This window comes from Punica granatum, chromosome 4 (assembly GCF_007655135.1).
Source record: "Punica granatum isolate Tunisia-2019 chromosome 4, ASM765513v2, whole genome shotgun sequence".
NCBI classification, from domain to species: domain Eukaryota; kingdom Viridiplantae; phylum Streptophyta; class Magnoliopsida; order Myrtales; family Lythraceae; genus Punica; species Punica granatum.
This window is the reverse complement of record NC_045130.1, coordinates 8,245,887-8,268,585: the sequence shown is the minus strand read 5'-3', so window position 1 is coordinate 8,268,585 and position 22,699 is coordinate 8,245,887. Positions and strand designations below refer to the sequence as shown.

General features: G+C 36.6%; 2 protein-coding genes across 2 annotated transcripts; one reads left to right on the top strand and one right to left on the bottom strand.

Moving 5' to 3' along the window:
* Window positions 1–1,860: 1,860 nt before the first annotated feature.
* Window positions 1,861–3,594, top strand: LOC116204936. The gene is made up of 3 exons (XM_031537320.1): window positions 1,861–2,399; window positions 3,089–3,106; window positions 3,223–3,594. The coding sequence occupies exons 1-3, from the start codon at window positions 2,012–2,014 to the stop codon at window positions 3,411–3,413; spliced, it is 597 nt and encodes a 198-aa protein (XP_031393180.1). The 5' UTR covers window positions 1,861–2,011; the 3' UTR covers window positions 3,414–3,594.
* Window positions 3,595–3,635: 41 nt separating this feature from the next.
* On the bottom strand, window positions 3,636–5,741 carry LOC116204935 (probable WRKY transcription factor 53). Its single transcript, XM_031537319.1, has 3 exons — window positions 5,079–5,741; window positions 4,850–4,978; window positions 3,636–4,430 (listed from the first exon to the last, which is right to left on the bottom strand). The coding sequence occupies exons 1-3, from the start codon at window positions 5,420–5,422 to the stop codon at window positions 3,788–3,790; spliced, it is 1,116 nt and encodes a 371-aa protein (XP_031393179.1). The 5' UTR covers window positions 5,423–5,741; the 3' UTR covers window positions 3,636–3,787.
* Between the last annotated feature and the right edge of the window lie 16,958 nt (window positions 5,742–22,699).

Genomic DNA, 22,699 nt, shown 5'->3' with positions numbered 1-22,699 from the left:
TGATCTCAAGTAATTTATTTGTTTTTTTTTTAATATTTTCATGAGTGAATTATTTACTTGAAATGTTTTAGTAAATACATGTATATATCATATATGCATTTTAAGTATATATGTATAATATAATTTTTTTATAAACAAGATGTAATTGAAAGCATCTAGAGGTTGGTCTGTTTAGGGAGAAAAGGAACAAGAAAGAGAAGACAGCATATGATCATAATTAACTTTTGTCTATCAGAAGCATTAACTTATGGAAGCAGCTCATATATATAGGTTTTTAAAATATCAATTATTGAATTTTTCGATTACAAAAAAGACCCAAAAGACAAGTACAATAAAATAAAAATCTTAATAGTTAATAAAATAAACACGGATAATCTCACTAAATATCGGACGTGGAACATCTTGGTTATCAAGGTACTTCCTCTTTTGATTATCAATTCTTGCATTACAGGTCTAATTAAGAACAGAGAATCCAAGCCAGTCCCTATGAAAAGGGATCATTTGAAAAGATAAAACGAAGAAAAGGAAAGAGGATTCAATTAAATTAAGCATTCTAGATCGATCTTCCGTAAATACAACATCCCATAGAAAAATGATAAGAAAAGGACGGAGAATTTAATTTAGCAGTGTGGATCTTCTATAAATACAATATTCCATTGCCGGTAATTCCGTTGACATCATGAGTGTATTGTACTATCAATACACATTTTGCAGAATGACATAAGTTAATTGTCATCATTATCTTCCAAAGTGACTTGATTCAAGGGGTGAGTTTTACCGTTATTAATAAATCGATTCAGTTCGAATTGAATTAGTTAAAGTATTAAACTTCTGAATACTAGAGCGTGCATCGAAAAAAATTATCATTAGTATCTACTAATTAAATGTAAATGGATCCCAGTGTCTACACACAGCGCAATGCACAATTAGATACACCAACACCTACATATCTCATATACAGTGTTAAAGGAAATCAAACAATATACATCTCTAAATGATGAAAAACTCTTATCTGTACTTATGTGGATGCCGATAACTCCCAATCCCGGCTTGATGCCGGATTCTGTTTGGCAGTCATAACTATAAGACTGATCACATATAGTCCTTTGGAATAGTGCACCGGCAAGTAGATGGAAGTGATGAAATTTGAAAGAACCTGCTGAAGAAGAGATTGAAGGGGCTTGGGGACGCCAATTGTCAGTGGTTTGGTTACATAAATAAATGATCCAATACTGAGACACATAAATGCCTCTAAAGTAGTTGAGTATATTTATTTTCAAAGGAACCGTGCGAATGTCTACTATAGATCAATGGGGCATCCGTGTTGTGTTGGCTCTCTAATGCCCCCATACCATAGTTCAAATTGATGCCCATAAAACCATATGTAGGTTGATTCAAACGGTTCGATACTTGTTCCGTTTAATCAAGCTTTCGGGTTCGAGTCATTGTGAATGTAGAAAATTAATGATGTGAGAGTTTTATCTGTTAGTAGGCCGACCCAACTCGATTGAATTAGTCGGGATCTAATTGGACTTTCAGATACTAGGTTTACGCAAAAAAAAAAAATTAACAGCTTGATGCAGTGAATGTTAAAAACCCGAATAACCTATGTGGATTCTACTTAAAAAAAAAAAAAAAAAGTTCCTTTGTTATCGTTTTCAAAACATGATTGACCTCCTGAAGTTCCCAGTTGAATCTGTGAACCCATGATTAACTCCTTCGGTCGAATCGATGCGCGATCCAATTACGAAAACTATACCAACAACTCCAAGGGGCCCTAAATGAAAAATAACTTGGAGGCCCACTGCAGTCACTCAGAGCACCTTTACCCAGCCCCTGTGGCCGACCCTTGTTCCCGACACGAAAGTCTGACAATCCAACGGCCAAGATTTCCTGATATCTTTGACTCCGATAAGACTGGAGAAGAAAGACCCACCATCCCCTTCTTCCTCTTCGGCGACCCAAGCAGAGGCACCATCCCGGAAGCCGATTATTCCCCTGACATCCCGCCATGATCACTGCTTGTCTGCAACCACCTTCGTGGAAGATCCCCGCCATTGCCGTCCCTTCAGCTTCTTCCCCTTCCTCCCTCTCTTTCCTGCTGAACCCACCATCGAACCGGTTCCGAGAACCCAGAGAGCTCAGTTTCTTCGGGGGTTTCAGATACCCGCCGGGAGGAGGAAGAAGAAGAGGGGGGGGAGGAGGTGTTGTGCGCAATTCGCTGTTTCCTGTGGACCCGTGGGCCCCCAACATTGATTCGGAGAGCATAGCTTCGCAGCTCTTCGCCTTCTCCCTGTTCCCTTACCTGGGCTTCCTCTACTTCATCACCAAGTCCAAGTCTGCCCCGAAGCTCACCCTCTTCGGCTTCTACTTTTTGCTCGCCTTTGTCGGAGCCACCAGTATTCTCTTCAATCTCTCTCTCTCTCTCTCTCTCTCTCTCTGAAATTTCATTTCCCTTTTCATCATAAAGTTTGTTGTTTTTAAATGATGAGCGTTTGCCCTCTTTTGATTGAAGTAGAGTGTCGAGTATGGTATGGTGAGTTGCGTAATCCCTGCTGCCGTCTTTCTGCGGTACTCGAGAATTAACCGTCTTTCGAGTTCTAATTCGTTTTTGCTTTTACTTTGAAGCTGTGAAGAAGATATGTTAAAGCTTCAATGGGTGCATTTTAAGTTGCATAAATGTCGAATGTGCTTGACTGTTGGATCCTGAAGATTGGAATCCTTTCAATTCTACTTTGATCTAGTTGGGTAGTTCGAATGCAATTCGGATTTGTAAGGAAAATTGAAGCTTCCGGTTTACAACTATTTGTTGCTAATAACTCTTTGTCTATATGGGCTTAGATCAATACAGGCTGAGCTATTAGCTACATCCCTTCACAAGTAAAGAGAAATTATTCCAAGTGTAATGCAGCTTATACCGTTAAGGTTTCGAGTTATTCAATTGTTTCTGTGTTACGACTAGTCTTCAAGAACAAAGCATTTAGTTCATTTATGGGTTCTCGTGTTCTCATTTCCTTGTTTTTTCGGCTCCTCTCGTCCTACTGACTTTCTTGTTCATTTCTTGGATTGCTTCAACTCGACTGATCAGTCCCAGCTGGAATTTACGGTAAATCGTCACTGGCTGAAAAATTATTCTACTTGACATGAGCGCATCCACGTTGAGATTTGAATCTCTAACTCCAGTTTCCTTGCCTGATTCATTCAAAAAAAAAAAATGGACAGCAAAAGTGCAGTATGGTACTTCTCTTTCGAATGTGGACTGGTTACACGGTGGAGCCGAGTCGCTACTTACACTGACCAACTTATTCATCGTCTTGGGCCTGAGAGGAGCAATCAGAAGAGCCCAAGCAACGAAAAAGAGCACATCCGATGCGACTAATAAGGTTTTAACTGAGGAGCAGTCTTCTGTTTAGTTCTGCAATTTATTGTGTTTTCTGAATCCTGGTCATTCTTGTAGCTATTCATGCTAGGATCCTTGTAAATTCTGAGATAGAGATGTTGTAGACTGCCGTATAAATTCTCGCACTCTCCAGACAATTTGCGAGGTATATATAGTGTTTGCCCATTTATAATAGCTGCGACCAGTTCTGTTTCTTTGACAAAATATCAATGCTAAGAGATCTCTGTTTGCCATCTGAAAAGAATTGAACTTATTCGAAAAATCTCATGGTTAATTAAACCACCGTGAAGCTGAAAGCAGAGAAAACTACTGTCTATTATACAAAGCAATCTATCTTAGCTTCCCGTTTATGATGCTAGTAGCTACAACAGAATAAGCTAAAAGGGATTAATAATCTAACTTGGGAAGAAATCCGTCGGTGTTGAATGGGAAGTTAGGCTCAATGCCCACTTCTTCGAGTGAGAAATCCAAGTCAAGGATCGGAGAATTCGCGGATGAGTTGGTGGCAGAAATTATCTCTGCAGGATCAGACTCGGATCGGTATCTATTGTGAATCTGCCCAAATTCAGTCATCGGGCATGGGGAGAGCGAGAAATAGTTCGATTCGGGCGTGGAAGGAGATAAGAATGGGGATGAGAGGTTCCCTCCATGGTTGCCCGTGTTGTTAGCCAAGCCTGAAGAGCTGTGGGTTTCACCATGGACGAACCCGAAGGATGATGAACGGAAAGAGAAGGGGCGTGGCATTTCGGTTATATTACTGCCATCCAAGTTCTCCGTGTCGACCCTCAGCCCATTTCGAAACCGTGCTAGAGCATCCTGGGACTGGTCTTGCTGGTGATTGCCATGGGTGACCTGCTTCAGTTCTTGTTTCTCGGGGGATGGTGGGGCCGGAGTCGAAGGCCCTCCTTGTAGGCACGTGTGTTTCCCTCGATACGTGATCTCAAATACGGTGTGATCATCGTCTGATCTCTGGACTTGCTTCGTGGCGCAGCAGTTCTGAGTGTTTCGATACGTACATCTGTAGTAGCTTCTGCAAGTCACAGAATTCCCGTTAAAAGAGAATATCATTAAAGAAATGACAGGAACTCTTTAAAAAAAGAAAGTATTATATGATTGGAAACTCAAAAAAGGAATGGTTGAATATTCTTTCTCTTGGCATGTTTTCTCTATTATAGAGAAGTACACGAGTCTAATCGGGTCCATAAAACTAGAAATAAAGAGACATGAAAGTTTAGTAATGACAACAACTCTTTGTGCGTATCATGATCGATCCTTGAAAGTTGTAACATGCAACTAGTAGGTACTAAAAGGACAAGATAAGATGAGAAAACGGTTGGCTGTCCATTTCCTTTCCTAGTTCCTTTTTCTTTTATTTCATATACATATTATTATTATTATTCGTTTTCTTTTAATTATTCGTTTTGAATGTGTGGGGACTTGGATATTTACCTCGGATATTTGGCACCGAGGATGTCCTTTTGACCATATTTTCTCCAGCTATAACCATCATCTTGCGGCCCTTCAAGCCCCGTATCTGGGCTAATTCTCACCTGATCAGTCCACTTCGGCAACATCTTCCTGCCCATTTAAAATCAATATTAGAAATTTAACTTATCAATAGTTTCTTCTTCTTCTTCTTTTTGATAATCATAAATTCAGAAAATAGCTCCAAACTTGCCTCTTCTTAGACGTATCTCTGCAATCAAACTGCTCCCTCACAGCCGCGCTTCTGTCGAAGTCATCACTGCAGGGGCTCCCATTGACGGAGAGCGGCGACCCGGGGATGCCGCTGGCCCCCACCGCAGGGGCTGGGACACGCTGGGGCTGGCATGCAACGGGCCCACTCCACTTGAGGACCATCAGGGCCTTCTCGAACGAGTTTATTATGCCATTGATCAGCACCTCACGCGTCTCGGCCGAGGACGCCGAGCTCAGGTGGGCCCGCAGCTGCTTCGCCAAGTTCGCCCCCTGGATCAGCTCGCTGATCAGCGTCTTCTGCTCGTAGCTCCACCCGCCCTCCATTGTCGCAGAACCTGAACCACCCTAAGCACGTATAACACGAGTACAAGAAGGAACCCCAGCAAGAGTTACGAGTGCTGATTTTTGCCCGCGAAAGAATATGATTCTCAGTGGCTCATCTCGGAAACCGGGAATGGATGGAGTCGCCCGGTAGAGAAAAATTTCGACTCCGAGAAGAAGTATGATCAGGCGCAGAAGAGAACAAGAATGGTGAAGAAGATACAAACATGGAAGGGGTGAATGACTTGGAAGCTTAGGATTTGTTCGTTAGCAGTTGTTCGTTCTGATGATGAGAGAGTGAATGGGTTGAGAAGGGGATTGTGGGCTTTGGGTTTTAAAAGGGGTGGTGGGAGAAAATGGAAGACTAGAGAGGGAGGGAGGGGCAAAGGTTGAACTTTGACCGGAGAAACCGAGTTTTTCAGCTTGGACCGGTCTTTGGTCAGACGCCAAGAGAGAGAGAGAGAGAGAGAGAGAGAGAGAGAGAGAGTGAGTGAGTGTGGAGGTCCAACTGCTGACCCATTCAAACTTCCATATAACTTCCAAAAGGGGTTCTTCTTATAATCACATCTCCTAATGTGTCCATGTGGTTCCTCTTGAGGTCCAGATCCAATCTCCCCCTCTTTGGAATCTTGAATTTGGGGTCGTTCCGCATCCTCTAGAAACATCATATCATGTACTCGTAACGTAGTTCAATTATTATTTTTTTTCTTTATATCATATGTCACTCCATTATTGAATTATCAAAAAAAAAATTCATGAAACTGATACTGATAATAAAATTAGCATAGCGAACTTGGAGATGAGTTATGGATGTGATTCAGAGGATTAATTTAGAACCGTAAAAGTGGAAAGGGGGATGATGAGGGAATAAATGCGAGGAAATTGCATTTTGTGAGGGAAGGACACGATTAAGTAAAGGAAAGTCAAAGATGCAATGGAGATGAAGAATCCTCATAACTCCTTCCGCGTTTGCTGTTCCTAAGGGGGCAAAGTGGACGTTGGGCTGACGTGGACTGGAAGTGTCATCATTTATGCCTCACTTTGCTTATTCTCAGCACTCTCGCTTTGCTAATGTATTTATATTATATCTAATTTATCTACGGTGGCCCCACAGGGCTCAGAAATTATGATCTTAATTTTGAAAAAACAAAAAACCGTGAATTGATTCAAATGATTTAACTCTTATTTTTCTTAAACAATAAAATTACTTATTCGAATCTTATAAATGAAGAGAGAGTTTTATCCCTTAGTTCGACGCAGATCAAACCGAATTAATTGGACATTGAATTTTTGAATACTCAAATCATGTGCATATAAAAAAAAAAAAAAAGGGAAAGACAGAGAGTTTCAATACATAATTATAGAGAAACCATATTATGAGAAACTCATAAGACATATAGCTAACTCTGTTAGCCCGATAGGCAATATGCTATTTTTCCGTAAGTTCTACGTCTGAGATCGATTATAGCTGATTTATGAGATTAATGCGAGTATGTTCATCTATTTCCCGTAAGACTTATAATGAAAAAGGGCTTAGTGTTATAACTTTAGTTTTCACAATTATCCTTTGTTAAATAAAATTATAAAACAAATTGAGAATTATTAGATGAAAGGGTGAATCAGTTAATTAATTTGCTTTTTTTTACCCACCACGCCCCCAATTTTCCACTTTCCTCTCCTCCGTCGTTTCTCTTCCACTCTCCTCTCTTAATTTTCATGAATAAGTGCCCACCTTCACTGGTTAATGCCTTTATATTTTATGCAACTCACATTTGTCTTCTTCTTCTTTTTTATCAATTAACTTTGTAAATATTTTTAAAATCTTCATAAATATATAGTTCTACATCTACTTATATTAACAACAAACTATAATTTACATAACACCACCCCTAATGCGGATACAATTAAACAAAAGATTTGATGATTGAATGCGCGTTTCTGATGCGTCATGCCTTGATAAAGCCCCTTAATCAATTAATTGATGCTGAGTTTATCCTTTAAAGAATTCCTAGATTAAGTCAACTAGTACGTCGTCGGCATTGCATGGGATTAATATAATATAGAGATGCTTGTTTTTTCTCTTGTCTCGGCAGTGAGATATCCGTACTTTTAGTACCTTTTTTAGTTGAGCAGCCCAGCTGAAATTAATATCTGTATGGTCGTGGATTTAGCCTTGAGTTTTAAATTTCTTTACTGCAAGAATAATTTCTCCATTAAAAACTCAATTTGTCATTAAGTCACACCCTCGTGATCTAGGAAGTAGTATATTCAGTGCGCTCTTTCTGGAATTGGTATAATTTGCATGTGATGATGTGATTTTTTATAAGTCTTTCATGAGTTCAGGGGGTTGATAGAATCAGATGAATCTTTTGATAAAGAGTGACAATGATTGCTGATGAAGCGTATTGCATGCACAAATTACTTGAATTTGTTAATTGAAATCCTATGGAGAAGTTGGAATGTGGACGAGGATGAGTCGATCAACTGAATCCTATACTGTGGTATTGAAGTGTTGCACATGATGGAGCCAATTCAAACTTGGAATATACCAAAGCGACGGAATTGGTCACTATGACCCGATGTCACTCTCCCATGCTTAAATGAGAATCCAACATAATCAAGAAAAATTAAAGCGAACTAGATAGGGTGCAGGCATCTGAAATTAAATGAGAATTTCCTTTCATTGTCTCACTTGAACGTTAAACATATTGTATAATATGCATCAAATGGTTCTCTCATCGTTAGGACGAGAAATTGTATATTTAAATTTGTTTGCTGTGTCAAGTTCTGTAGATTATTCTTCTAGCAACCGCGTTTTTGTGGAAAAATTATATGCTCCTTGACAAAGTCAACATTCGATTAAAGCAAAAGGGCGAAAGACCCATGTATATATTCATTATCCAACCCATGTTGATTAATTAATCAACCATACTAGTTAGCCACTCTTTCTGGCCGTTCATTATTTGGCCTCGTTTTTAAACTCTTAGAATGCGTTTGGATTTAGAGTTGAGTTTAGTTGAATTTTGATTTTAATTTGTTTGTAATGATTATATTATTAAATTATGAGAAAAAATGTGAAAAAGTAATAAATAATTAAGAGAAAGTAATGATTAAGTAATGATTGTATTGTTGAATTGTAAAAAAGTAATGAATAGTTGAAATAATTTAATATTAAAAATTGAATTGAATGGTTAAAAAAAATTTTAAAAAATGAAAAAAAAGTAATGATTGTGATGTTGAATTGAAAATAAATGAAGTGAAATTGAATTAAAAAATTTTCAAAAAATAAACACACCTTCCTTTTACAGATTTTATTAGTTATTGGACCAGTTAAACTAAAGAATCTACTCTTCCATCTCTTTGAAATTTCGGGTTTATTCAGTCTGTAATAAATCATCTCATGAATATAAATTATTTGCTTGACCGACTGTGAAGGAATTATACTCGACTACAACCTTAGAAAACTTGCCCTTACACTGGAAAGAAAAAGATAAGACAAAATATCTCCTATCAATTATTGCTTTCTTCCAACTTATTTTTACTAGGCCGAGCAGCTTCAGCTAAAGCATTGTTGTTGTTTTATTTTCCCCCCTCTTTTTTTCCTCCTCTTACCTGAAAATATTCGGGTTTTGTCCGACTATTTCCAAGCCCTGTGAGCCTTTGACGGGACACGAAGTGGGTAATTACGTCAAAAGTACTCTAATATCTCAAAGGAATTTTGAACTCAGAATTGAATACATACAAGAGCTCCTCTTTAGACCAAATAAATTGCGATTGTTTTAGTTAAAGTTATAAGCTTTCCACGTTTCTACAAAGCGGCAATTGTATTAACAATAAACAAACATACTAAAATTAAAATATGTATTGAATGCTATATTATATAATCAGAGCAATTTATATAGTGTAGGTTATTTATATACTCCAAGCAATTTACTCAAAATCCGAGTGATTTAGTAATCTAAACATGACTGGACGCAAAGTAACACTCGAGCCGTGGGGGAGCTTCAAGCATTTTGTCACCTAAATTCTAGGTCATGATGACTAGGCGATTTTATTCACAGCTCTATATATAGCGGATATAGCAACTAACAACATGTGCAGTACATGAAATTTACCAAACCATTTATTCCATCCATCTAAACCATTTCGATCGTAGCATTTCCCGTCAAATCAGAGACTCCTGAAAGCGGTCCATCATCAATTGGTTGAGTATTGGGCAGCCGAAGGGGAAGGAGTTCTCGCCCCAGCGTACATAGTAAAGCAACATCAAATATTACAACGTTTATGAAGAACCACGCATGGAGGGAAACACAGATCCATAGGATCATCTCGAACCCGAGCATCCCGAACATCATTTCCGCATGTAGAAAGGTCGAGTGAGAGCTCAATCTCATAGACACTATTAGATGAGCGACAGTGTATAAGACTTCAATTGCATAGTATATCCACTTAATTGTACCGGAGACTTCAAATTGAGCATGACTCGTGAATGAGAGCCAGATATGGGTTGCCAGTAACATGAACAAATTAGCGACCACTAGCACCTTACGGAGGTTTCTCGCAAATTGCCGCCGAAGCTCACTGCGACTGCAAGCAACCCACCAACGAGACATTATCACGTGATTCGTAAGATCAACCTCTTCTATAAGGAGAATGTATGGACTACAACCTAAATCTGCATGGGCCAATAGAGCAGGGCAAGATCGGATCGAAGGACAGCGTGTGAAAGCAGAAGACTGGACTTGAGCACATGTAGGAGTGGGCCCAAAAGGACAAGTTATTCCCCCAGGCCCGCGGGCTTGAATTACCCAATTATCAAATATTTCAGTGGCTCTTTAATCTGGAAGTGTTAATTCTTGTTTTACGGTTATATAAGATATATGTTTATGTGCCGAACAAAGGGAAAGGAAAAGCTAAATAAAAAGACATGGAAATCTCATTGGCAAAAATCAAACCCCAAGTCATTCGGTTTTCAGGAGAAATTCTGGAGCGTTGTAATTAACTTTCGCAATCCATAGGATCTTCAGAACATGCACGTTCATTTCCTTTACATTCAAATACTTTACATGAAAATATTTTCAATAAATTGGGCCAAGATCCCGTATGTTACCCCAAAAAAAAAAACTTTACCTGAAAGTTAATATATATATATATCGAATATAAGGCATATTCAATCGAAAATAGGATGAGATTTAATAGATTTTAGAATTTTTCAAAACTCCGATTCAAAATATAGAATATAATTGCACAGAAGAGAGCTGAGAAGGACTCACATTGCATGGCTCAAATCGTTGAGGGGCATCATTTCCTTCAAACCGTTGTATCTTTGGTAATTTAGCTAAGCTGTTGGATGTTATGGATGTTTTTAGAGGACAGAAGGGCTATATATATATATATATGTGGCTGTTTCAGAAGACCCAGAACTAGACAGGTTCCTGTGTCTCCTAAAGGGAATAGCTTTAAGAATATATTGGTAGAGGATCTTTGTGCACGTCTTAGGTGGGGCCCTTTAGGAAGGCACTGGGTGGGGTGGTGCTAAAAACCTGTTGTGTCGTAAATAAAGCGAGAATGGGGATGAAAGTTTTGGGTTTCTTTTGCTTGCTTTTGGAAAAATGGGCACTTTGGATTGGACGCCAAAAATGTCATCACAAAAATGCCACGCCAATTGAGATTAGAGTTTTGACGCGAGGTCTTTTCCGGCGAACCGGAAAATTTTGGAACCATAAAATATCCATTACAAACATAATAAAATAATGAGTAATAATTTGTGGTTTAAAAGTGCTGTCGGATAAATTTGACTTACCCAAAAAAAGAAAAAAAAATAAGTGCTGTCAGATAAATTTTTATACACGTTACAATTTTTTTTTTCCGATGGATATGGATGCTGAAGTTCCGGAGTACACAAAATAGAGATTAAATAGCGCAAAAATGGAATATAAAAATTCCAATAATATTTCCAATATTGGAAATATTGGAAAAAAAAATTGAATGTATTGCAAATAAGATGAGCTGAGAAGTTTGGGTTTCTTTTGCATGCTTGTGGAAAAACGGAGTCGACTTTGGACGGGTTTGTTTGCTTGAGGAAAATGATCAGATCCCCTGATGTCGCAGATTATAAATGCCCGTCATATTCAAAGTCATCACAAAAATGCCACATGACTCTGATTCATCGGCATAACTTGAATCGGACATAATAGAATTAGTCTATAACATATAGGGTTGAAAATGTATGTATAAATTCCCAAAAAAAAAAAAGAATGTATGTATAGTATATATAAGTAAATAATTTTTACATTTTCTCAAGTAATTTACTTAATAGTTATATAATTTACTTGATTTATGGATAAATTACTTGGTTTTTTTAATGTGTCTATATATATATATATATATTATATATACACGCACGCATTAAAAAAAACTTATTTTCCCCAATTCGCCATTTGAGTTCTGCTTGAGCCCTGTTTCTTTGGCGGAGGTAAAAATGTCGTAGGAACATGCACTGGAGCTGCTTTAAGTGCTTAAAAAAAACAGAATTTAGGGCATCCATGTTTTTTTTTCTTTTTTCTTTTTTTCAGTTTTAGAAATAAAATGAAAAAAAAGTGAAAAATAGAGATATATTAATCAATCTGAGACTACATCCAACTAACATATTCTAGTAACACAAGATTAGGATTAAAATCATGTCTTTTCAGTTTTCTCCTCTTATTTCCTATCATATCCTAATGTCCAAACGCGACCCAAGTGATTATTGCAAAAAGATATAACATATATGTAGCCGGGATCGGGATAGACAATAAACAATAAACAACAACGCATATATGGGACATATACCTGATAATAATGAGAGAAATTATATTGCCTAAGGACTTTTGAATATCGAATCTGCACTTAGTGGCCAAAAAAGAGAGGGAAAAAAGTTGCACCTACGTACGTTTGCCTATTATGACAGGAACATCAAGGACTTTGACTTTGCGCACACGTCCAACAAGCATAGGCCCGGTGAAATTAACCCGTTCATTAGTTAAAATCAGGGGTCTGATTGTCCAAAAACATCTTGGTCTTTATGAACCGTGTAAAATCGTGTTGCTTCTAACTATATATGGTTTTTGCCCAGAAACTCCATTGTCCCTTCTAGTGTGCTGGAACGGAATGGAATCATGAGAAATGAATATTTTATTCTTTCAGTCTATTTCCTCATTTAATGTCACATACAAGAAACGAAAAAAGGCTTTCTCTCATAATAGAATTTTTTTTTCTTTTTAAGCCATAATATTTTTTTTCTTAATCTATATATAATATATAAAGGGAGGCTCATAAATTTAATATAAAAAAATAGAAATCCTAATCTATATAATATATAAAGTCTGAGAAAATCACCAGAAGCCACCACCTATACATATTTAATGTTATAAATATTCGATATTATAATTAAAAAGAAACTAATTATTAAAAAATTATGAATTTTAAAATAAGTTATAAGCATATACTTTACTATCTTATATATGTAAAAGATATCTTGAATTTAAGTTAGTACATTAAAGTTAAAAAAGATTAAGTTTAAACTCAAAATACATAAAAATATTTAATATTATAATTAAAAAGAAACTAATTATTCAAAAATCATGATTTTGAAATAATTTGATGTTATATACTTTACTATCTTATATCTCTAAAAATAAATCAAATTTTAACTTAGTGTATTAGAGTAAAATAATTTGAAGGCTAAGTTAAAATATAAAATAAAATAAATTACTCCATGTTGTAACTTAAAAGAAACTAGTTATTTGAAAATCGTGAATTTTGAAATAATCTAAAGTCATACACTTTACTATTTTAGGACGTAAAAGATATATCACATTTTAATTTAGTATATTAGAATAAAATAATTAATAAATTTAAGTTAAAACTCAAAATAAGAAAAAATATTCAATATTGTAATTAATAAGAAAGTAATTATTCAAAAATTGTGATTTCAAAATAATTTAACATAATGTATTTTACTCTTACATATGTAAAAATACTTCAAATTTGAACTTAGTATTTTAGAGTATAATGACTCATATAAGTCAAAACTCAAAATAAACATGAATATTTCATATTATAATTAAAAAAACTAACTATTCATAATCATGAATTTGAAATAATATAAAATTATATACTTTAAGATTATCTTATGTATGTAAAAATATATCAAATTTAATATTAGTATATAGACTGAAATAATTATAAATTCAAGATAAACTGAAAATAAAATAATTTTTTATATAATAATTAGAAATAAACTAAGAATTTGAAATGGTGAATTTTGAAATTATTTAAAGTTATATACTTTACTATCTTGTATAAAAATATATTTTATTTTAACTTAGTATATTAAAGTGAAATAATTTACAAACTTAAATTAAAACTCAAAATGAAGTTTTCACAACTAATTACTTGCTCAAAAATGTAAAGAGATTTTTGGAAAAGTAACAACATTTTTAGTTTTCTCATAAAAACTAAATACATTATAACTAAAATTATTTAAGTTCAAAATTTTAAATTCTATGATCGATTTATTATTATTTCGAAGATGTGAGATTTAGAAATGAAAGTGAGTTTTAAAATTTTGATGTTAAAAATTTAAAGGTTTTTTTTAGAAACTACAATTCTAATTATATATGTTAGTTTTAAATAAAATAAAATTATCAATTAGATTATATTAATTTATTTAGAAAATATATAAATTTAGATATTTAAGCTTTTAATAAAGTTAGTTCACTGCGTTACATTTCATAAATTTTTATATTAATATTTGAAAGTTATTATGAAATAAATCATAAACTTACTGAAATTTAATCAACTTAAATGATAAACTAAATATATTATAAATAAAAATTCCGTACAAAGTGCAGGTGGCTTGGCTAAATAAAGGTGCACGGTTAGTTCCACATTCAGTATCAAACCTAAAATCTAATTATTATCAAACGAAAATATATGCCACGGCGTCAAACCCTTTTCATACATTTTTTGGTAAATTTGATGGAATGAGCATAAAAGACAAGTAATGGTCAACCTCTGATTTCTACTGCTTTTTGTCATATATCTCCATTAATTTCATATGTTTAAGAATATACATAGCATAATATTGTGGCAAAATAAGTGCAATATTATGATAATATATTTTTTATATTGTCATGTTCGACAAGAAAAGAACCATAAAAATTTTCTTAATGCGATTACATTTCATTCTATAAAATATGACCTGTGGACTTTGTTGTGGACTCTATGACCCACTCTCATCCAAAAGAAAGGGACACAAAACTCACGCACAAACACATGCTCTACGCAAAGAATATTGATAACCATCACTCAACGCAGATAGTCTACTATATGAAGGTGTAAATTCACAAGATATGGGAGAACCCTTCAAGTCCTAACAGTTTGGAGATGTTCATTTGCATAGGAAACAAATGTCGCGCTTCACCAGACATGTGTGAGAATTCGAACATGTTTTTCCATCAAATATCTTAACATATAACTATCGGAGGGCGATTTAAATAATAATATTGAGGTTCAGTGACAAAGATCCATGAAATTTATACGCTCTATTGAGTTCACCCTATTATTTCCGCTTGTTTGACACAATAATGCCTTTCTAAAAGGAATATTGACCGTTTCTCTTTCCTAAATCATCCTTTTCACTTATGTAAAATTTGTTCAAATAAAATGCTCAGCTAATTCGACTTACTTATTCTTCCAAGAAATTAACTCAAAATTCAAATGATTCAGTAAACGTCTAAAGATGACTGAAATGCAAAGAAATACACTAGCCATGGGAAATCAACAATAATTTAAGGGGGAACTTCAAGCATTTTGTCGCCTAAATTCAACATTGTTATGACTATGTGATTTTATTCACTACTATATATTTAATCGATATAGCAACTAACAACATGCGTAAAAGCATGAAATTTACGGACCCATTTCCATCGTCCAAACCATTTCGATCGAAGCATTTCCTGCCAAATCAAAAGGGACTTCTTAAAGCTGTCCATCATCAATCGGTTGAGTATTGGTCGGCAGCTCCCAGGGCAGGAGTTCTCATCCCAGCGTACATAGTAAAGCAACATCAAATATAACTACTTTTATGAAGAACCACACATGGAGAGAAACGCATGTTCACAAGATCATCTCGAACCTGAGCATCCCGAACATCATTTCCGCATGTAGGAAGGTCGAGTGAGAGCTCAATCTCATGGACACCATTGGATGAGCAATAGTGTGTAAGACTTCAATTGCCTAGTAACACGAACAAATTGGTGATAGTAGATCCACTTAATTGTACCGAAAACTTCAAATTAAACATGACTCTTGAATGATAGCCAGATATGGGTTGCCAGTAACATGAACAAATTGGCGACCATTAGTACCATGCGGAGGTTTCTCACGAATTGCCGCCAAAGCTCACCGCGACTGCAACTCGCCAATAAGACATTAGCAAAATAAAACTGCATGGACCAGCTGAGCAGGGCAGGATCGGAGAGCATGGGATGTGAAAAAACATAAAACTGAACTTGCGCACGTGGAGGACTGGGCCCAAAGGACAAGTTATTCCCCCGGGCCCGCCTGTCCATAGAAAAGATCCGCGGGCTTGAACTCCCTGAAGATCAAATATTTTGGTGCCTTCATAATCCGGAAGTGTTATTCTTGTTTTACGATTATATAAGATATATGTTTATGTGCCGAACAAAGGGAAAGGAAAAGCTAAATAAAGAGATATGAAAATCTCATTGGCAAAAATCAAATCCGAAATCATTCGGATTTTAACGAAAATGCTGTCATTTTATCATAAGTCTTCTCGTCCTAAATTTGGAAATTGGCACAATTCCTAAGTCTTACGCGAATTAATAAAGTACAGGCTCATTTTCTGACAAAGGAAGGGGTATAATTGGGACGATGATTATTCGTTAAGGCTTTTGAACTTTTCTCTAAGCCCCCAACAAACTATTGGCTATGAGTACACGTAGAACTACTCACCTTGTCGCTCACTTGAAGCGACCGATATAGAATTTATGTAAATTATATGGCACAACTAAATGGTCTAGGAAAATCAGATGTCACCATGACATGATGAGTAAGAATGTAATACTATAAGTCAAGAAATTAGATTTGTATTTCTTAAATTTTCGGAAATTCTGGAGTGCTGTTATTAGCTTCCGCAACCCAAAGGCTCCAGAACATGCACATTCATTTCCTTAACATTCATATACTTTACCTGAAAGTTCCAAAAAAAAAAATCAAACAGAAGGCATTTTCAATCGAAAATTGGATGAGATTCAGTAGATTTTAGAATTGCTCAAAACTCCTATCTAAAATACAATTCTACGAAGGAGAGCTGAGGACTCACAGGCCCAAATCGTCGAGGGGCATAAGTTTGTTCCGACTATGTAATTTTTATTTTTATTTTTAATGCAAGACTACCGAGCTTGTCCTGTATCTTTAGTAATTTAGCAAATTAAGCTATTTGGAATTGGATGTTATAATACGAGGGAGATAAGGGTTTTATATATATATATATGATTCTTCTGCAAAAGAACATGCCAATGGGTGCTTTTATGTATCTGCTTGCTGATGCTCCGTCTCAGGTCTCTCCCTCCCAGTGCTCTCAGCATATTCGTGGTTCCCTTGTCTTGCTTGAAAGGGGCTCTGGATGCAGCTTATGGATTCAGTTCAAGTACGAACGTTTATCTGACTTCTGCTACGACTGCGGACGGTTGGGGCACTCCAAATATAACTGCCCATTCCACATTGTGAGTTCTTTGGACTAGAAGCAACGCAAGTATGGCCGACAATCATTTGGCCCCCGTATGATTGCTGAAGGCAAAAAACCCGTCTCAGCGACAATTGACCTGATAAATGAGGCGGCTGCCGGAGAAACTCAGTTCGGAGAGGCGTATGAACCGGCGATTACTCATCTCACCCTTGGCCACCCGGCGCGTGAAACAACCCCTAACCCGGTGAGTGTTCCGATGATTAATCCGTTCCCAAACAACCCCTCCCACCTCCCCACACCGATCGCATCAACCCCCGCCAACATCAACCCCACTATCCTCTCTGCCATTTCTGCCCTTCTTGCCGCAACCTACAGGAGCGCCCCCCCCCCATCAATCCCCTTCACGTCACCACTCATTGGAATTCCCTCCAATTTCACTAACCAAACCAGTTCCAATCTCCCCAGCTCCTCTAGCCCCTCTCGTTTCCATATGCCCAAGAAACTCTGTCTTCAGCCCATTATCCCCCATGCTTCCAGGCCAGCCCATCTGGACCTAAACCTTATCCCCAATATCCTCTCATTGGGCTCTTCCAACCCACCCCTTTCACCCCAATAACCAGCCAGCCCACATCTCTCCATCCCTCCCAGCTAATATTTCCCATCCTAATTCTCACGCCCCTTCCATCTATGTTACTCCTGCTGCTGATCCATCCTCACTCGCTGAGCATACTTCGTGATGTATTTATCACTTCATTATTGAATTATCAAAAAAAATTCTCATGAAACTGATACTGACAGTAAATTAGTACAACGAACTTGGAGATGAGTTATGGATGTGATTCAGAGGATTAATTTAGAACAGTAAAAGTGGAAAGGGGGATGATGAGGGAATAAATACGAGGAAATTGCATTTTGTGAGGGATGGATATGATTAAGTAAAGGAAAGTCAGAGATGCAATGGAGACGAAGAATCTTCTTAACTGCTTCCGCGTTTGCCATTCCTAAGGGGGCAAAGTGGACGTTGGGCTGACGTGGACTGGAAGTGTAGTCATTTATGCCTCACTTTGCCTAATCTCAGCACTCTCACTTTATTAATGTGTGTGTATATATATATATATATATATATATATTTAATTTATCTACAGTGGCCTCACAGGGCTTAGAGATCCTGATCTTAATTTTGAAAAAAAAAATCGTGAATCGATTCAAATAATTCAACTCTTATTTCCCTTAAATAATAAAATTACTTTTTCGAATTTTGTCAATAAAGAGAGAGTTTTACCCCTTAGTTCGACGCAGTTCAAATCTAATTAATTAGACTTTGGACTTTTGAATATTGAAGTGCATATTAAAAAAAAAAAAAGAATGAGCAAGAGTCCCATACATAATTATAGAGAAGCCATATTATGAGAAACTCATAAGACATACAGGCTAACTCTATAAGCCCGATCGGCAATGTGCCATTTTTCCATAAGTTCTACGCCTGAGATTGATTATAGCTGATTTATGAGATTAATGTGAGTATGTTCATCTATTTTCTACAATACTTATAATGAAAAGGGGCTTAGTGTTATAACTTTAGTTTTCACAATTATCCATTGCAAAATAAAATAAGAATTATTAGATGAAAGGGTGAATCAGTTAATTAATTTGCCTTTTTTACCCACCACGCCCCCAATTTTCCTCTCCTCCATCGTTTCTCTTCCTCTCTCCTCTCTTTATTTCCATGAATAAGTGCCAACCTTCACTGATTAATGTCTTTTATATTTTATGTAACAACCATTTGTCTTTCTTTTTTTTTTTTGTTATCAATTAACTTTGTAAATATTTTTAAAGTCTTCATAAATATATAATTCTACATCTACTTATATTAACAACAAACTATAATTTACATAACACCACCCCTAATGCGGATACAATTAAACCAAAGATTAATGATTGAGTGCGCGTTTCTGATGCGTCATGCCTTGATAAAGTCCCTAAATCAATTAATTAATACTGAGTTTATCCTTTAAAGAATTCCTAGATTAAGTCAACTAGTACGTTGTCCGTATTGCATGGGATTAATATAAACATAGAGATGCTTGTTTTTACTCTTGTCTTTAGTACCTTTTTTAGTTTAGTAGCCCGCTGAAATTAATATCTGTATGGTCGTGGATTTAGCCTTGAGTTTTAAATTTCTTTACTGCAAGTAAAATCTGTCCATTAAAAACTTAATTTGTCGTTAAGTCACGCTCTCGCGATCTAGGAAGTTGTATATTCAGATCACTCTTTCTGGAATTGGCAGAATTTACATCTGATAATGTGATTTTTTGTAAGTCTTAGATAAGTTCAGGGGTTGATAAAATCAGATGAATCTTTTGATGAAGAGTGACAGTGATGGCTAATGAAGCGTATTGCATGCACAAATTACTTGAATTTCTTAATTGAAATCCTATGGAGAAGTTGGAATGTGGATGAGGATGAGTCGATCAACTGAATCCTATACGATGGCATTGAAGTATTGCACATGATGAACCCAATTCAAATTTGGAATATACCAAAACAATGGAATTGGTCACTATGGCCCGATGTCGCCCTCCCATGCTTAAATGAGAATCCAACATAATCAAGAGAAAATTAAAGCGAACCAGAAAGGGCGCATGCATGTGTATCGTCCCTTGTGTATTTATAGGCCTAATAAGATCCAGTCGTCAATATACTTGCACCATGCTGAACTTTACCATTGCCGTCGGACGTTGAGCAAGCTCATTTGTGAATCAATGGGTAGGTCGGGTTTCATCGGTGGAGAATTTGTGGTCGCTGTCTCTCTCGAACATTAAACATCCAGTATAATATGCATCAAATGGATCTCTTCGCTAGGACGAGAAATTGTACATTTAAATTTGTTTGCTGTGTCAACTTCTGTAGATTAATCTTCTAGCAACCGCGTTTTTGGTGGAAAATTATATGCTCTTCGACAAAGTCAACATTCGATAAAGCAAAAGGCAGAAAGACGTATATATTCATTATCCAACCCATGTCGATTAATTAATCAACCATACGAGTTAGCCACTCTTTCTGGCCGTTCATTATTTAGCCTCGTTTTTAAACTCTTCCCTTTTACAAATTTTATTAGTTATTGGACCAGTTAAACTAAAGAATCTACTCTGCCATCTCTTTGAAATTTCGGTTTTATTCAGTCCATCTCATGAATGTGCTAGGGCAATATAAATTATTTGCTCGACCGCCTGTGAAGGAATTATACAGGACTACAACCAAAAGATAAAACAAAATATCTCCTATCAATTATTGCTTTCTTCCAACTTATTTTTACTAGGCTGAGCAGCTTCAGCTGAAGTGCTGTTTTTTTTTTTTTTCACTTTTTTCCCTTGTCTGACGTAGAAGTATTCGGGTTTCGTCCGACCAATCCTCAGGCCCTGTGAGCCTCTGATAGCGCAGTGATCGAATAATTATGTTAAAAGCACTCTGGTGGCTCAAAAGGGATTTGAACTCATAATCGGATACATACATGAGCTCCTCTTTAGACCAAATACATTGCGATTGTTTCAGCTAAAGTTATTTAGCTTTCCACGTTTCTAGAAAGCGGCAACTGTACTAACAATAAACAAACATACTAAATTTAAAATATGTATAGAATGCTATATTATATAATCAGAGCAATTTATATAGTATAGGTAATCTATATACTCCAAGCAATTTACGCAAAATATGAGTGATTTAGTAATCTAAACACGACTGGAACGCAAAGTAACACTCGAGTTGGGGGAGCAGCAAGCATTTTGTCACCTAAATTCTAGGTTATGATGACTAGGCGATTTTATTCGCAACTATATATATATATATATATATAGCCGATATAGCAACTAACAACATGTGCAATACATGAAGTTTACCAAACCATTTATTCCATCCGTCTAAACCGTTCCGATCGAATCATTTCCCGTCAAATCAACGACTCCTGAAAGCAGTCCATCATCAATTGGTTGAGTATTGGTCAGCCGAAAGGGAAGGAGTACTCGTCCTAGCGTACATAGTAAAGCAACATCAAATGTTACAACGTTTATGAAGAACCACGCATGGAGGGAAACGCACATCCACAGGATCATCTCGAACCCGAGCATCCCGAACATCATTTCTGCATGTAGGAAGGTCGAATGAGAGCTCAATCTCATAGACACTATTAGATGAGCGATAGTGTATAAGACTTCAATTGCATAGTAGATCCATTCAATTGTACCGGAGACTTCAAATTGAGCATGACTCGTGAAGGAAAGCCAGATATGGGTTGCCAATAACATGAACAAATTAGTAACCACTAGTACCTTGCGAAGGTTTCTCACAAATTGTCGCCGAAGCTCACCGCGGCTGCAAGCAACCCGCCAACAAGACATTAGCAAATGATTCGTAAGATCAACCTCTTCTATAAGGAGAATGTATGGACTACAACATAAAACTGCATGGACCAATGGAGCAGGGCAAGATCGGATCGAAGGACAGCATGTGAAAGCAGAAGATTGGACTTGAGCACATGTAGGACTGGGCCCAAAAGGACGAATTATTCCCCCAGGCCCGCCTGTCCATAGAAAAGGCCCGCGGGCTTGAATTACCCAATTATCAAATATTTCAGTGGCTCTTTAATCTGGAAGTGTTAATTCTTGTTTTACGGTTTTAAAGAATTTATGTTTATGTGCCGAACAAAGGGAAAGGAAAAGCTAAATAAAGAGACATGGGAATATCATTGGCAAAAATCAAACCCGAAATCATTCGGTTTTCGGAAGAAAATGATGTCATTGTACCACACATCTTCTCTTCCTAAATTTGGGAATTGGCACATTTCCTAAGTCTTAGACAAATACATAAAATTACAGATGATGATGAAGAAGGTTATTGGATAAGTTCCATATTAATAACGACACTCTTTTTCTGACAAAGGAAGGGGTATAATTGGGACGATGATTATACGTTAAGGCTTACGAACTTTTGTCTAAGTCAAGAAACTAGATTTGTATTTTTTGTATTTTAAGAAATTATGGAACGCTGTAATTAGCTTCCGCAATCCATAGGATCTCCAGAACATGCATCTTCATTTCCTTAACATTCAAATACTTTACCTGAATATATTTTCAATAAATTGGGCAAAGACCCTATATGTTACCCAAAAAATAAAATCGAAGCCACGTGCTCCATGAACACCCGCTATCTTGAAAGGCCGAAGGAGTATTTATACTCCCCAGTAAAGAGGTCGAGGGCTTGTGTCAATTCGTCGAAGGCGACACATAGGCCCAAGCTGACCCGGCCCAACGGACACATCGTTGGAACTTGGAATCAAAATTCTCAGCAGTAACGGGTAACATGCCCGAAACATGCTTCCACCCCCACCGCATCGGCCCATCCCATAAAAGGTATAATGTTTATTCAAAACTACGAGGAGTGAAATTACAAAAGCACAAAAGTTTAGGGACCAATAATGATAAATCACTGGTGGGAAGAGCCGAAAGAAGGCTCTTCTTCCCATTCTTTTA